This window comes from Episyrphus balteatus, chromosome 1, assembly GCF_945859705.1.
Source record: "Episyrphus balteatus chromosome 1, idEpiBalt1.1, whole genome shotgun sequence".
NCBI classification, from domain to species: domain Eukaryota; kingdom Metazoa; phylum Arthropoda; class Insecta; order Diptera; family Syrphidae; genus Episyrphus; species Episyrphus balteatus.
Window position 1 is genome coordinate 163,710,758 of NC_079134.1, and position 13,476 is coordinate 163,724,233.

The window sequence follows — 13,476 nt, forward strand, 5'->3', positions numbered from 1 at the left end:
CATTCCATCCCCTTATTTATACATAACTAGTTGCCCAAATCGATTTCTCTTAATTGAATTAGTCAAAACTCAAATGCAAACTGATAACGGCAGACACAAGCCCGCCAAAACATCAAGCAATTTCATATGATTGCTCTTACCGGAAAACGTTGAAAAGTCAAGAACCAAGATACTAAACATTTAGACGTCATCTATTCAAAAAACACGCACCCTCATACTCTCACAAGGGTTGTTTCTTAATTCTATTCTATGACAGCTAACCTACCTTACCTATGTTTATTCACTGGACAGTATTTGATTGGGGGGACATAAACAATCGAATTCCTTTGCCCTAAATAGATAGCTACTAGTTTTCTTGACAGAAACGAAGTATAAGACAATTTTTTTTTTCTGTTATGTTAATTATTCGAGTTTGTGTGCATGGACAACTATTTTTTGATTAATCTAATAGAGCTTTCAAAGAGTAGAAAAATATTTCTGTCTCTCCAAATCTCAGAGATTAATAAAAGTTTTCTCTTTCATTTTAGTTCTCTTTTTGTTGCACTTAAGATTTTATGTTTTGGAATCAGAGAATGTCATGGCAATAGTATTCAAAAGTTTCGTTCTGTTTGATCAATTTTTTGATAGCTTTTTTTGAAAAATAAAAACTTCAAATACTGTCAGAAATAGTAAATGTTTTTTTATGTTGGTATAATTTGTTTGTAAAGTACGGTTTTTTAAAGGACAAGAAAACAATCATGGATGAAACGGTTTCGACAGTTGTTCCCGTCAGTATTACACCGAAAAATGTTTATGGACTACGAAATGAAGTCGATGGAAATATACAATTTAGTTTTAACGATGAAGTCATTTATCCAGTGGAAAGCGTGCTGGTTTTTCATGATTTTAAAACTAATAAACAACGATTTTTAAGGTACGAAGTTTTGATAATTATTTTTGTTCATATAATATGATATGTTTCTGTTTTAAATTCAATATTGTTCAGTCATATTGTATTTAGACTCGTATAAAAATGGAAAGATTTGATTTAGGCTTTGCAATATGTGTATTAATAGTGAATAGTGAAAATCAGCCCTGGGGGTCAATTCCCGATCTGTGAAACTGTATTTATCCCCGATCAAGAGGCACGGTAGTGCCCTGCCAAGTTCTCTAGCAAATTTGGCACTACACCCTTGTTTACAGGATCCAACTCAGTCCAAATTTGACCTCTCTCTAACTCCTATAGGTACCAGAAATTTAAAATTTGGAACATTTGTTGAGCTACTCCATATCAATCACTTTAAAATTTCAGCAGCTTAGCATCAGTAGTTCCTGAGATTTAGAGCTTTAGAACTGACTGACTCACTCACTGACAGATCATCAAAATCATGGAGTTATCATAAAAACTTGAAATTTTGCACAGCGATTGGTTATGTAGTGCATAGAAACAAAAATTGAAATTTTTGATTCAGGGGGCGTGGTAACCGCCCAGATAGAATCTTATACCTTATTAAAAGTAGTGAAATCACAAAAACATTACTGTTAAATAAAAAGCTAAGATTTCCTCTGTTAAAATCATGCTGGCACAAAAAGCCTACTGATATGTAACAGTGTACCAATTTCTATAGTTTGGTTTTAAATTTGTAACAATTAAATTTTGATTGTTTACTTGACAATTTGTCAAATAACTTCAAATATCGGTAATTAAAGAAAAAATGTCACGAGAGCAGTTAAAATTTAATTGATACAAATTTGAAAACAAACTTTAGAACTTAGTACACTTTTATATTTAAGTAAGTACTTTTTGTGCCAGCATAATTTTAACATGGATCTTTTTTTAACAGTAATTTTTTTGTTGTGATAGTATTTATTAATGCTGTAAGTACTAAATATTAACTTTGTACCTTTTAGGATTATTTATAATATTTTGATTTTCTTTAATTTCGAGCTAGATGACTCTGGCATACTTATGGATTTGCCAACGCTTTTGCCAAATTATGGCCTTTTCCCTTATCAACTTTTTTAAGTCTTTTTTTATTTTTTTCAACTTTTTCCTATGACTGCTGGGAAACCTGTTGCATCGACCTATGCTATTTATTAAGCCTTTGTCTGCCATGGCTATCATTTTTGGGTGACACCTTATGTGAAATATCAGAGCACTAAAAATCTGGCAGTCAAAAGAGTTAATCGTTTTTGTTTAAATGTTTAAATGGTCCTCATTTTCAGTCTTGTAAGTAATTTGGTTCTTCATTTATCCTCTTTTAAAATTATTTTCCGTTCATTGACTTCTACTTCTTAACCGACAATATGGCTTTCAATTTATATTTTATCTATTCGTATATGACGTTAGATTTTTATCACCGGGCTCATTGAACAACATTAAACAACTAACTAATTTAAGTTAAGGATTGTCAATCACTTTGAAAAAAAAGGCTTAAGCAGGAGAAGGGACAGCTTTATATTTTATAATTAAAACGGCTTGTATTAATTCAGGGTCGAACTGGGGCAAAGGGGCCCGGGTGGCAAAATAATCCATAGAACTAAAAAAAACTAAATACTACAAACATTTAATTTTTAAGATTTTTGGTGCTTCTTTTGGCGATTCTAATATTAAAAATTACATATTAAAAATAAATAAATAGAGTATGAGAGCAGGGCCCCAAGAGGCATGCGTTGAGCTCAGTTTATTTTTTTTATTTTTGATTTCAGAATTTCTATAAAAAAAAAAACCGATAGTCGACAAAATTTAAAATTGTAAGAAAATTTGAAAGCTCTTCACAAACTAAGTTGAAAAATGTATTAAAACGCGGGATTTTTAACTATCTGTATAAAGATTTTGAAATTTTTGAACTTGTAGCTGCAAATAGACAATGACTTATAAACAACAAAATTAATTAATATTATCCTGCATTAATTTTTTATCAGGATTTTCGACGAATTGTATTGAGTTTATAGTTTTTTTTTTATTTCTACACTGCTCAGACTGCCCGAAAGGTAGGTATAGGTACATACACCACTGGGGCCCCAAAACTTTTCACTTCATATACAATTATAAATATAATATAGTCAAATAGTCCGATTTAGGGCCTGCACTTGTTAAACGGGCCCCTTTTCTTTGGACATAAGACTGTTTGATGTTTGAAATTTTTATTTGTACTTGTTTTGTACATGTTCTTATCAATTTTTATATGGGATAGCTGAGGGCCCGGGTGGCAATCGCCAACTTGGTTATATGGCCAGTCCGACCCTGTATTAATTGGTTCAAGTTTACTTATAGACTTGGAAATCTACTGTTTGGGTTCTTTTAATAATTAAGAAGCTTACTGGAAAAATAATTTCCCAAAGCAAGAGTAGCTATTTTTCTCATTAAGTTTAACCATTTTTCAATCAACTAATTGCAGGCAAGTTAGAGCAGTATTTTTTGTCTTGCTTAATCTTGAAGTGTCGGTGGTTTTTGTATTTCTTTAAGTATTTCTAATAAAAATCGAATTCTAAAAATTCTCTAGTGTTAGGCACTGCTAACGAAGACTCTAAAAAAAACCTTAGACTCGTTTAAAAAGACTGAATTATAACTTAATATATCTGTTTATATCCAGATTTCCCGAAAATACAGTACCATCAGTAATATCAATCAACCCAAGCCGAAGATTACTAGCCGTTGTCGAAATTACAACTTTTAAAGAAAAGTGAGTATTTCTTTTGTTTTACATTCTACGTATTGGCGTTTTTAAACAAATCTATATTTTTAACAAGCAGAACTACCAACATATCAATTTATGACACTGGAACACTTAAAAAACGTCGTAATTTTCAACTACCCAGTGATGCCAAAGATAAAGAAATCTATAAAATTATCTTTGTTCATGATTCAAGAGCAGTTGTTGCTTTGACAAAAACTCCAAATGAAATTCTCTACATGATGTTTTTCGATAAGACCGGAACTATTGTAGAATCTGTTATAGGTCTACCAAATCAACGAGTAACAGCAACATGTATTGCAGGAAATCCCCAAGACACCGGTATGGTAGCTGTTTGTGGTGATGGGATTCTAAAACTTATGTCAAAATCAGAAACAGGTTTTACATCTAGTGCCACTATTAAAGCCCACTTTGCTGTCAAATCGATGGCATGGTTATCAATGGAGACTTTATTATTGGGTTTAAATAAAAATAAACTAGCACTTATCGAAAACGGTGAAGTTAAATCACAATTTAATGCTGCCGAATTGGATCTAATTGATTTGTCAAAAGATCCAGAGACAGAAAACGAAGATGGCGTCGACCATCAGGCTACAACAACTACAGTTGGTGCTGAATCTAATGAACCTGTCATATGTATGATTGCATTGTCAAGATGCTTAGCATATGTTATTGGTGATAAAGTATATTTCTTTGAGAAAGTATCAAAATACCAATATCAAAGGGTTGCAATTATAAGACTTTATAAATATATTTACTCGGAGAAATTTTATCAAATCAAAAATTTGGCAATAAATGCCCAACAAGATACTGTCATAGTGACAGCTGGTCATAGTCAAATTTATGAATGTAATGTAAAAGAAAATAAGTCTGGAGAAGTTACTACTTTGATGAAATTTACACCACTTGGAGAACTTATTCATATCGATGAAATTGTTGATATTTCTGTTTGTTCATGGAGAACAATTATTATGACAGCATGTAAGTAGAAAGTGGTCCATAGAAATAACTTATTTTTTTATGATTGAGGATTTTTATTTAACACTTCTTATTATGTTCCAATTTAGCTTATTTAAAGTACTTTCTGGTACAAATTCCTTGCGTAATTTTTTTGAGAGTCGAAATTTCTTCTAGACTGAGCAAAATGTACTATAGGTCGTTTCAAATCAAAAGTCCTGACTCAGAGTTTATTTTCTCCCTTCCAATAAAATTGAGAACAAATAAACAAAAAACTCAATTTTATTGGCTCATTGCGACAAATCAACTCAAAAATAACAACAAATCATGCTTGTTTGAATGAAAGAAATGCTAGAGAAAAAAATAAACAAACGAAAAATCTGAATTTGTTTATTAATTATTTCTATGGTGACGACTCCAAAATAATTGAAAAATAAAAATAAGATATTTACTGCCCAATTATACAAATAAAAAGATGTGAATAGAATTTTAAGTTATGAATTGATATCATATGAACTGGACATTTCTGGTCCATCTTCACCTAGTCCTATAACAATATCTTCGGCAAAGTTATCCCAACTGCCTTCAAATGATATTTTATTGTATTGTCAGCGGATATGGAGTGATGCTTTCTGAGGCTAACCCAGTGAATCTCACAGAGGGATCAATTAATTAAAATAGGGATATCAAGAACTGTTCTTCATTATATTATCGTAATTTTAGAAAAAGTTCAGCTGCCTCATAAATGCTTCCTTCCAGTAAGCGAATGAGTTTTTTTATTTTTGCTCAATTTTCCATGGGACTTTTGATTTGAAACGACCTATACCTTTTCTGCTATAGTAAATTTTGTTGGAGGTATAACGGAAAGAACGAATAAAATTGAAGGTTCAGGTTCAATACTGCTTATGGTAAAAAAAAAGTTGACATTTTTGAAATTTGGACTTCTATGTGGCATCTGGCAGCCTTATTTTAAAAGAAAAATGATGAATTTTGTCATATAATTTATTGTATTTCGATCTCATAAGAAACTTTTTAAAAAACCAAACAAATCTAAATATTGAAAAAATCATAAAATAATAATAAGGAATATGGAATTACAAACATAAAGCAACCCTATTTAAATGAAAATCACTACAAAAATTAGTGTTTGAACGGTAGAATACGAGCAAGTACTCGGCAACCCTACATAATATTGAAAAATAATTTTTTGTTAGCATTTTAGTAAAGTTGCCGAGTACTTGCTCATACCTTAAAGAGTTCAGGCCAAGGAAGCCGCTCTTTAGTGAAGGTCAAGCAGATTCCACATTAAATTAAGCGGATTTCTACATGGATTTATGACACGATGACTTAAAGATTAAGCGGACTAATCCACTTAAAATTTACGGAAAATCATCTTATTTTTGTGTGGAAACATTGTGTGGAAACATTGAACATGCCTGACTATCAGCCTATCTCACTGTTTGAAATAAGTATGATAACCTGCAACTAAATTTAGCTCGTAAATTCTCACTAGAATTTTAAAATTTGTATTTTTTGTCAGTTTTTAACATGAAAAATCACTTATCTCCACTTACATTAAGCGGCAATCGAATTGTTTTAAGGTGGTGGGGATTTAATGTTAGCATCATCTTATCTTAAGATGTCCTTTTTTCTACGTGTAAAAACATGGCATGGATGCGATTTATAGTTTGCAATTAACCAGTTTTGGTGACGATTTTCCAACTAAAGTTGTGTTTTTCTGTTTTTTTTTTTCAATGCGATTTATAAGCTTTTACAACGATTTACTTGTTATCGCTGTTTTGGATCATTCAGTTTTTGCATGGTATTAACAAGTTTTGGTTTAAATCGACTACTTACAATTCCGGTCTACCAGTTTTAGCCACGATTTAATATTTTCGGTTGCGATTTATTTGTTTTGGCTGCGATTCACAAGTTTCGTCGATTTAACACTTTCAGAAGAAATGGTAAATCGCAGCTTAAACTGAAAAATCTTGCTGAAACTGATTAATAATAGGCAAAATTGGTAGGGCTTTTATTAATCAGTTTCAGTTTAAGGTGCAATTTACCATTTTTGGTTGCGATTTATTTATTTTTTTTTTTTGAGAGCGATTTAGTAATTTAAGCCGCGATTTAACAATTTCGACTGCTAATATCTAGTTTCTTCTACAATTAACTTCTTTCTGCTGCTATTCATTTATTCACAGAGATTCATAGAAGATCTATAAGTTTCAGTTGCGTTCTACATGCTTACGCTATAGCGTAATTCGTAATTGTAATTGTAGACGATATTTGTAAATAGTAGCGCGCTACTATTTACAAATATCGTCTACAATTTTTGACTGCGATTTGCTCTTTCCCATTTTTGATTTCTTTGGAAGAAGATACTTCTTGCTGGTCTTTTGCTGAGCAGTCTGTCTTTTCTACCAGGCTTCCGCCATACTTTTTTTTTTCATATTGATTCGATTGATTTTTCAGAAATGTGTGCTGTTTGGGTTGGTCTCTACACAGAGAAAAAGACAACCTAAAATTAAGCGGATTTCGGCATGATTTTTATCCAGTATGACTTCCGTCTTAAATTAAGCGGAAATCCACTTAATTTAAGATGAAAATCTTTTTATTATCACAAAAACAAGAAGATTTTTATCTTATATTAGGTAATTGGATCTCCGCTAAATTTATATTGGCTATAAACCATGCAGAAATCCGCTAAATTTTAGGTGGTTTTTTCTCCGTATACGAATATTTTTAAGGTTTGTTTGTTTGTTATTATAACAAAAGATGAAGTTATTTCTCATGAAGCTATGTTCTTGTACTTCGAAAAACCATTAAGAATAAGATTGATTTTAATGTTTCTATCGCTATTTCAGCCAAGGATCAAACCATTAGAGTATGGAACTACGAAACCGAAAAAGTGGAATTGGTCAAACGATATCAAGTGGACATTACTGTCACTGAATTGAACGCAACTGGACAATTTGCTGCCATAGGCTTTTCAGATCAACTTAGAATTATGCAAATTTTCATGGATGACTTAAATGTAAGATTTACCGTCGTAAGACTTTCTAGATTCGTTCTTATACCTTTAAGCTTTTTTTTAGATAATAAAAACCTACAATTTTCCACGATGCTCTCAAGTAAAATATTCATACTTTGGTCATCTTATGGCTGCAGCATATGAAAGTTTTATTTCCATTTCGTCAGTTTACAATCTGGATGTAATAAGAACTTTGAAGGTTTGTTAACAAATTTTCCATGTTCTTCCTAAAACTTTTTAAGTCCCTTTGCTTTATTTTTTTAAAGGGTCACAATGGAAATGTACTCAGCCTTGCTTGGTCACGAGATGATAAATACTTAATATCTGGTGGAGCTGAAGGTGCAATTTATCAATGGGATGTCGAAACTGGACAACGTATTCAAGAAATTGTTCAAAAAGGAACCGAATATCGTGCTCTTTGTTGCTCTTCCGATCCATTATCGATCTTTGCTGTTACTGATTCGGGATTTCTCCGAGAATTGAATAATTCGGAAATCATTCGAGAGCTCCATACTCCTAAAAAAGAACCTTTTCTGTCATTAGCTTTGGCTAGATCTGATCTAATAATGTTTGCATCATCAGATTCTGGGCATTTGTACAATGTTCAATTGCCATTTCTTGATGCTGGAGGTGGTACATTCACAAATTATCGATTTTTTGATAGCGCTGTTACGAGAATTGTATTTTCTTATGACGGTACTTTGCTAGTAACAGCTTCAAAAAAGGGAACTTTGGTAATTTGGATTTTACAAAATATCGATGGTAAAGTTGCTCCACTTGATCAAGACCTATTGAAAGGTCAAGAAGTTATAATTCCTCGAGATATGTTAAAAGAAAAAAATGATCAAATTACCAATCTTGAACTTCGTATTCTTCAACAAGCTGCTGAATTTCAATATCAAGAAAGTCAAAATGAAATATTTGATAGTCAACAATTGGCTGATGTACATAAAGGTTATTGTCAAGCTTTAGAAGCTCTAAAGACACGAAATAATGAACTTGAACAAAAACACACCGAAGACTTGAATGAAATAACTTTTCGAATTAACGACTTGAAAGCTGAACACCGCAAACAGATTCAAAACTTATCGGATCAATTTACTGAACGCATGTTAATGGAGTATCAAAAATATCAATGTTTTAGTAAGAGCAGTAATGAAATTCAAGATGACTATGAGGAAAAGTTAAGGAAATCAGCTGGACTTTTGCAAGATACTGTAGAAGCTTTAGAAGTTGACTTCAAGAAGCAACTTGAACAACGGGAAGAACTTATTCGTGATCTAATGCAAGAATTGCAAGATGTTAAATTTGAGTTTAATGAATATTGCCGCCAGGTGGAGGTAGAAAATGAGAAGAATACAATGGATACTGTTATTAAGTATGAGAATACTTTGAAAGCTGAACAAGATGAGGAAATTTTGTGGCGTGGAAAAGCTGGAGTTTTGAAGAAAAAATCTGATACTGTTGCAAAGGAGGCTAAACGTCTTTTAGAAGAAGTCGAATTGTTAAATGATGAACACACCAAATCACAGAGATTGATTGGTAAACTTATGCGTGAAAAAGAAGATCTTCGGAAAGACGTTCAAGATCGTGAGTTTGCAATAAGTGTTAAGGAAAAACGAATCCAAGAAATTCTTCATAAAAACCAAGAACTTGAAAAATATAAACAAGTTTTGAGTCACAAAATTACCGAATTAAAAATGCAAATAGAACCTCGAGAATGTCAAATAAATGAGAAACGAAAGCAGATTACTGAAAAGGAACTGCAATTAGACTCATTGAATAAGGAAAATGTTCAATTAGAAGGACAATTGATGAATTTGGAAGAAAAACATCGACAAACAGTTGCTGATTTGAAAGAACAACGTAATATTTCGAAAAGTTCTCGGGAATTATTTTACGCTTTGTGTTCTGAAATTTATAATGTTGCTGGTAAGATTAATAATCCAGATGAGCTAAGGGAGGGAATAAAAGGACTTTTTGAGAAATATGCTAGTGATGAATCTTTGAAAAAGCACATCATTTTAGAAACTCAAGTTAGAGCTGAGTTTGACAGACAGAGGGCACATCTTGAGGGATCGATTGTTGAATATAAAAGGAAATTACAAGATAAATCACAATCAAAAGGATCGGTTGATTTATTGAAGGAGAATATGAATTTGTTGAATGAAATTGAGGAATTGAGGAAAGAAGCTGGTAAAAATAATAAGGAACTTGGAAATTTGATGAATGCTTTGAAGTTGACTGATCGAAAGAATTCTCAGACACAACATAGACTAACTAAGACATTGGAGGTGATTACTATACTTCAAATTTGCTTTAAACTAAAATTTTAAATTTTTTGTTCTTAACAGGATGTCGAATCTTATAGATTGGAAAACGAAGATGAAATTCAAACCTTAATTTCACAGTTTGATGAATTGAAATTGAAAAATGAGGAACTTAAAAGAGAATTGAAGGAGATTGATAAAAATGTAGAGTTTGAAAAAATGTATTAAGAACATTATTTTTAAGCTTTTTTTTATACATTTTTGGAACTTTTTTTGTAATAATAAAAAAACATAATGGAATATTTTTACCCTATTTCATCATTATTGTGATTTTTTTTCATTTTTATTTTTATTCGATTAAAATTTTTTATTCAACTTGAATCGTTTGATTTATTAAATTCTTAGTACCTACCATGAACATAGAGCACCTCCCAAAGTTCATTAATAATATTTAAATTAGAGTCACAACACAGTACACAAAATAGATAGATTGTATAGTTCCAACCCATGTCGTCAATTAGCTAATGCGAATGTGTCATTAGAGTTGCATATTAGATTGACATCTTCGATGATTGCCATCGATACCTACCTCTACATTGTACAAATTGTTATGGGAACAAATAAGCTTGGAAGGTGGAATTTGGATGAAAAAATAAAAAAATAAATGACTAACTGGTATCTCATTGTTTGCCACTTAGAAAGAATAGTTTTCATTCATATTTTAAGTAATTTTATTAAAGGGGTTTTGCCTCTTCACAAACAGATAGTAAAAGTATTCAGAGGCCGATTTATTCGATATTCGAATTTAAATTTAATAAAATATCATGATTTCTGTATCTAATTACATGTAATTTTTTACCTTTCATTGAATTTTTATATTTATTTTTAGGCACTTTCCTAAAATCCAAAAATAAAATTCCAAAGATTTCGAGGTTCACTTTCTTATGTTATGCTCGATATTATATAAAGTTATGCATTAGTAAAAAATATAATGCAGGCTTAAGTCACACGTACAGTACGTGACGCACCTACTTGCTTTGATAAGTTGCTTAGGGTGATTTTGTTCACTATAAGTTGAAAATAACTTGGGGATTTTTATCTTCAACTTCTGATATTTGTTTTGTTCACGCAAAGTTGACGTTTTAAACTTTCGATTTCAAACTCGAGAGTTGATAAACTTTCGGTTTTCTCAACATCCGGAAAAAGTAGAAGTTTGCCAACAAAACTTGAAATTTTGCTTCAAAATGAATTTTTTTTTAAATTTTCCTGTCAAAATTTAATTTTGCTGTTATTGTGAATGCAAAATTAATGTTCCAAAGTAACGAAGTTTCGAAAAATAAGCCTATTCTTTTAAGAGGAATCGATACAAAATTTTGCCCTCCTAATTTAAAGAGCAAATTCATAAACATTTTTTTTTAAACAAAACAAAAACCAAAACAATTTTTAAAAAATTGAGAGAATTGCATTATATATTTTCTTATGTATTTCAAAAAAAAAACTTTGAATAAAAACATTCTATTCACGAAAATATACAAATATACAATATTTTCTGGTGGTATGGATCTTGCAATAAGGAATTTTTCAGGTTTTTTTTTTTAATGAAATTTCTGTTTAAGATGTTTTCATTTCCATCCAATTACATTTACTTCAGTTCAGTTATCATTACGCATTTTATATTTTTTTATAAATTAACCATGAATTCGAATGCCGAAATTGATTTGATTTGGATTTTAGATTTTTGAAAAATTCGTCATTTTGAACACCAGCAATGCAAAATAATACACAAACTTAAATAAAATTCTAACCGATGTGGTAAAACATTCAAAATATGATTATAAGCTGTCAATATTTTTTTTTTTATTGTCACAAATATCCCAGCGATATTTTAAAAACTAAAAGTTAGCCAACTTATGTTTTTTAACCTCGAGAGTTAAGAAAAAAATAGTGAACAAAATAGATTCTCAACTTTTGTTTTAACTCTCAAGTTTGAGTCAACTCTCAAGTTTGTTAACTTGAGAGTTTGTTTCAAGTTGAGCAATAGTGAACAAAATCGCCCTTAGAATATTAAAATTTCTTATGATAAAATTCATGAAAGAATATTTTTAATTTTATTTTAAAAGCAATTTAATAAAAATAAAAAAATAATATAAAATAAATTATAATATAATATACATAAATAATAAAAAATAACATAAACATCTTTTAAAATTGTTTTGACCTCTAAGAATGGCTACTAATTTTTCGTATAATAACGAATTTTTAGAAAATTTTGAAATTATGATTACACGGTCAAAGAAATGGGTCAACGCGTTGACTCTCTGACGTAAAAATTATGTCACAATCTGTCCCAAGAGTGTCACGTCGTGTGATCGTCAACGAAAACTGCTGTCATTGCATTGACGGGCACTCGCGTTGACACACATTTTTGGGTCAACGCATTGACTATTTTCGATGACCGTGTAATCTCTCTGTCATTGCCATTGGGACGCGTTGACAGGGTTTTAGGACTGGGTGTCATCGCAATGACCCTGTCTCAGCGTTGACGCGGCAGAATTTAATACCGTGTCATCGTTTCAGATTGACATTGTTTTTTGTATAGAAATGTGATGAAAGTTGGATGGGGAAAATATTTTGTAGGGCGATTTTTTGAATGGAGTACCGTTTTGAAGGGAGGGCGGTTCTCATTTCACCTTTTTGTTATTTTTTTTACAAAAAAAAAAACTTTTCGGTATGGCCATTGCATCCATGTTGGATGCAAAAAATTTTTTTTTTTGCAAAAAACCAAAAACCATTTGTATATTCCAAACTACATTTTAAGACTATAACCATTTACATTGGGTGCGGCGTTCCTATGCTATAAGCGGTTTGAAGGTGGCCATATTGATTTTTATTCGATTTTTTTTAAATCAAATGTCGAAATTTTTTTAATTTTTTTTTCTAATTTTTCGACAAAACTTTGGTAATTTTACATTTATATTCGTTCAACAATCTTATCAGCAATCATTTAAGACTTTCATCTTAAAAGTGCATTGCGTATATCTCGAAATTTTTACATTTCAATGCAACCATGTCAAACTAATTTTTGTTTAATTTTTCTATGAGAACTTTTTTCAAATCTCATTTTCTCCGTGTGATCAACATAGTTTTGCGAGTCAACGCGTTGACACTGCTAAGTAAACGTCACGTTGACACACCTGCGCGTCAACGTAATTTAGGACAATATTGACGCAATAGTGTCAATCGTGTGATAGTCAATGTTTTATGCATTGACATTGTGAACGTTGACGGTGAGATGACAGAGAGAATATGGATTTTTTTTTGACGTCAGAGAGTCAACGCGTTGACCGATTTCGTTGACCGTGTAATCATAGCTTAAACAAAAAATGTTATCTGATTAAGAGCCAATTTTTCAATCTTCTAATAAACAGTCAGTTAACTGTTTGACGAATAAAGTTATTAGGCTCATAAACAATCAGATAAAAACATTGAATTTTTCAATCAAGAATAATTTATTCTACAGAATAACAAAAAAAATTTG

General features: G+C 31.1%; 1 protein-coding gene across 1 annotated transcript; it reads left to right on the forward strand.

The window, feature by feature from the left end:
* Positions 1–642: 642 nt before the first annotated feature.
* On the forward strand, positions 643–10,245 carry LOC129907211 (cilia- and flagella-associated protein 57-like). Its single transcript, XM_055983308.1, has 7 exons — positions 643–913; positions 3,576–3,665; positions 3,736–4,658; positions 7,502–7,671; positions 7,733–7,867; positions 7,935–9,962; positions 10,023–10,245. Exons 1-7 carry the CDS (start codon positions 738–740, stop codon positions 10,164–10,166), a joined length of 3,666 nt encoding a protein of 1,221 aa, XP_055839283.1. The 5' UTR covers positions 643–737; the 3' UTR covers positions 10,167–10,245.
* Positions 10,246–13,476: the final 3,231 nt, after the last annotated feature.